Raw genomic sequence first — 3,635 nt, forward strand, 5'->3', positions numbered from 1 at the left:
GCAACGATCTCACGCAGTGTTGTTTAGGCATCCGCTGCGCCAGGCGCCAAGCAAGCGCTTGCGCTCCGCCGCGAGGATGCACTCTTCGAGTGCCATGTCTTGGGAGACAGTAGGTCTTGCGCCGTACGGCCCCACTTATTAGCCACCGGGTCACCGGTGGACGGGTGAAAGGGCTGACGCCGCCAAGGGTGCACAGGGCGTTGCATGCCCCGTTACAGCCGTTGAGCCGCCAAAGAGCGTGCCTTCGTGCCGGCGAAAGGGAGCAGCGTCCAAGAGGTGCACCGGGGCCTACGTCCCGAGATGTGGCACTTGTTATAGTGGCGTTCTTGTCGTGCGTCGAGCGCATCGCTGTGCGTCGCGCAAGTGCTGGAATCGCTGTCGCGTGCCAATCGCATCATGCTTTCGGGAAGCTAGTCATATTTATCGTAACAAGACGTAGTGCTGGTTACAACAACAACCGGGTGTCGCTCGAAAGGAGGTCGGGGGCTCAAAAATACGAGTGCTTGTTTCCGGTGCTTCGCCAGGTGGCATAAATTTGTATTTGCGAAGCGTGGCGGAATATGACGCCGAGGGAATGGCACCGAGGAGTCGGCAGGCCTTGCTAATATGCGTAGACTTTCCACCTTGCGGACATCAACAAGCTCGCTTAGCTTTGAGAGACTACCGTACGGCTGACCTGCTCACGCTCGACGTTGTCTCCGCGTGATCGAATATATAGCATGTTGTGCTTCAAGTACCAAGTAATGTATCAATTAACAAAACGTCGACACATCGCGCTCGAGAAGAGTCCAACCTCGAGGTGGACGATCCTCATTGCTTGGCTCGGAGTACATGGAGCTACTGTTACTATTTTCCATCGGCACTAATCGCTGCTCGACAAGGTGGCACTCGATGCGCGAGGACATCGAGGAGTTTACGCACGAGAGGCCGCATCGTTACAACACGTGTCCTAATGCGCATCAACATCAAAGGGCAAAATAAATTATATCGGAGCCGAGCTGGTAATTAGTCGACGATGAGTCGAGAAAAAGCGCCGGTAGATGCCACCGTTCGCACTCTCGCTCTCGAGAGAACTACTCTACAACGCTCCGAATGAATGACATTGCTCAAAAACCATTCTTTTTTATGTGCAGTTATTACTATGGAAGAAGTGCGCGAGGCGCAGAGCGTTCATGACGTCGGGGTATTCAGGGCGTACTTGGACGAGCCACGGCGCAAACAGATCTTGTTGACGAAGATCGGTGTGGGAGCTTTCCTTGTCGAGCCAGGCCCATATCTTCGCATCCTTCGAGCGAAACGCGCGCCAGCACGTGGTCCAGATGTAGTCCCTGATCGACCGATTGTTGCAATTGCCGTACTTGTGGGCGTGCTTGTCGTCGCCCTCGCCGCTGGTTTTGCTCTTGATCATGCAGCGCTTCGGAAGCCAGCACATAAAGCACAAGTCGTACTTCGTGGGGAGGGACTGGAATTTCAAGTGGCGCGGGCAGTTTTTGGCGCTGTGCACCTGTCGTCCTTGCTCGAGGCACTGGAAGCACACATTGCTTGGCAACTGGCAAAGCGGGAGACACTCTTTTTGAGGGTTCTTGTGCGCCTTGACTTGTTTCTTGCCATACGCCGCGCAGAAGCCGCACCAGAGGGGTTGATCGAGCCACGTGGTGACGTCGGTCACGAAGCTGTTCGTCTTGTCGTTTGACGCCTTGATCGTCGCCGCGTGACCGTAGAGCGATGTTGATTGGGCCGCCGCACTTGACGTCGAAGTCACAACGTCAAGACTCGCGTCGACGGCCTTGCGCTTCCTCCCACCGGACCCGGACGCCGTCGAATGCCACGCGGCCTGCGGCGACGGAGCGGCTGGGTTCCGAGAAATCGGCCCCGATGCTGTCGTTGCATCTCGAGCAAACGTGGTTGCTGCCGGCGTCTTCGGCGGCAGCTCATCGTCGCCGTCAAAAAAATTTGTAACGTTTGCGAGGTAAAGCTGGTCGACTTGCGACAACGCCGCCGAGCTCGGCGTGACCGTCGGTGGCGTTGGAGACGGCCCATGGGAAGCGGAGGTCGTCGAGCTGTCTTCGAAGCCGTCTGAGAGCGATGGCGCTTCGTTCGGGCGAGTAGACGACACGGAATCAGACGGACGGTCGCTCTCCTCGGGCTCATGCTCAAACCCGTCGTCGTGCTCGTGCGCGTCATCGTTTGCCCACGGCAACGAGCTTGAGACGGGGTTGCCGGTTGGCGCCGGAGCTGATTGCCCCGGCACGTCGACGGGCGTCCGTTCAAGCGCCTTATCGCAGAGATTGCAAAGGACTGGCGGGAACGCCCTTGGGCAGCGAGCCATTCATTCTCCAGCCGCTCTTTTCCGTGGAGGGCTCGTTTGTGCTCATTTGAGAATTTGCCAGCGCCCAAGGACGTCGGAGACTTTAACTAGGGTCCGGGGGAGTGGGCTGGTAGGAACGATGAAATTTTATGGATTATGTATTTTAGTTGGTGCTAGGCAGACGACCTTGTTGGTGCAACGATTGGCGGAGGCGAGTAGCTTCGGGTGTTGGGGGGTCGATATCGAGTGTGGTTCGATACGTAGTGGCCAAGTACTTCACGTAGAGATATTCGGCGACGACGAATTGGTGAACCAGAATGGTCTGACCTTGCCACTCGGGTTTCGCGGTTTCGGCGTATGCGACCCAAAGTGTGAGGCTAATCGTGCCGGTGTCATCGAGCAACGTGATGTCGCGCTTGACCGTCTTGTTTGGGCCAACTTCCTGCAGGGGGCCGACCGTCGTGCAAACGGCGACAATCGTGAGTGGGTTGGATTGTTGTTGCTGGTGGCGGGGAGGCACGGTGATGCTTCCAATCATTGCGACAGTGGTGTACACGTAGACCATGTGCGGGATTGTTGCTATGTCGTCGTCTTGGGCGACCGTTGTGCCGGCCATGAATATGTACTCGTGTTCTTGACCGTTTTGTTGGTACTCGAGCTTGATCGGCTTTGTGAGGCCGTTGGTAAACGTGTAAACGTTGTCGATGCGCAGCATGCCACCGAAATCCCGGTAGGCATTGTGGAACAGAATGCATGGCATTTCGGCGTTGTCCCGGTCGCGGAGCATGATCTTGCATAGTGTTTGTTTCTGCTTCGTCGTTTTGTTCGTGTACATGGACAACGTTTTGGCGACAACCCGCGCCTGGATTGGTTCTGAGCATGGTCCTGGACGTAGACTAGACAGTGGCATGTAGTTGGTGTTGGATGGTGCGGACTGTGTTCCTACGTGGTATTGTTGTGAATGTGCCGTGTGTTGGAGGAGGGATGAATTACCCTGGCGCTGCGTGTTTTTCTGGGTCACTGGTACGACTTCCGGGGTCGTCTTGAGCAATTCGAGCTCGCAATCAACTGCCGTGCGGGAGTTCGCTTTGACCTTGCGTGCTTTTTCAAGCCGCACGACCTTTTCTTCGGGCGTCTCGGTGGCCTTCTGCTCAGCGCGCGCCTTGCGCTTGCGCTCATTCGATGCTCGCATGTTGCTTAAATGTCTAGCTAGCTAGCTACATGGCGTTTTATAGCAAGAGCGGCCGGTCAATGCACATCACCGAGCGACATGGCGCTGGCCTGTCAAAACGCATCAATGAATTGTTGCGAGCTGTCCAATCATACT

The 3,635-nt window shown here is 56.1% G+C and overlaps 1 protein-coding gene across 1 annotated transcript; it reads right to left on the reverse strand.

Annotated features, from left to right (window-relative positions):
* Positions 1 to 2,411: 2,411 nt before the first annotated feature.
* On the reverse strand, positions 2,412 to 3,095 carry SDRG_15097 (hypothetical protein; the record flags this gene model as incomplete). Its single annotated transcript, XM_008621260.1, has 1 exon — positions 2,412 to 3,095. The coding sequence occupies one exon, from the start codon at positions 3,093 to 3,095 to the stop codon at positions 2,472 to 2,474; it is 624 nt and encodes a 207-aa protein (XP_008619482.1). The 3' UTR covers positions 2,412 to 2,471.
* Positions 3,096 to 3,635: the final 540 nt, after the last annotated feature.

This window comes from Saprolegnia diclina (genome assembly GCF_000281045.1).
Source record: "Saprolegnia diclina VS20 unplaced genomic scaffold supercont1.84, whole genome shotgun sequence".
Lineage (NCBI taxonomy): Eukaryota > Oomycota > Saprolegniomycetes > Saprolegniales > Saprolegniaceae > Saprolegnia > Saprolegnia diclina.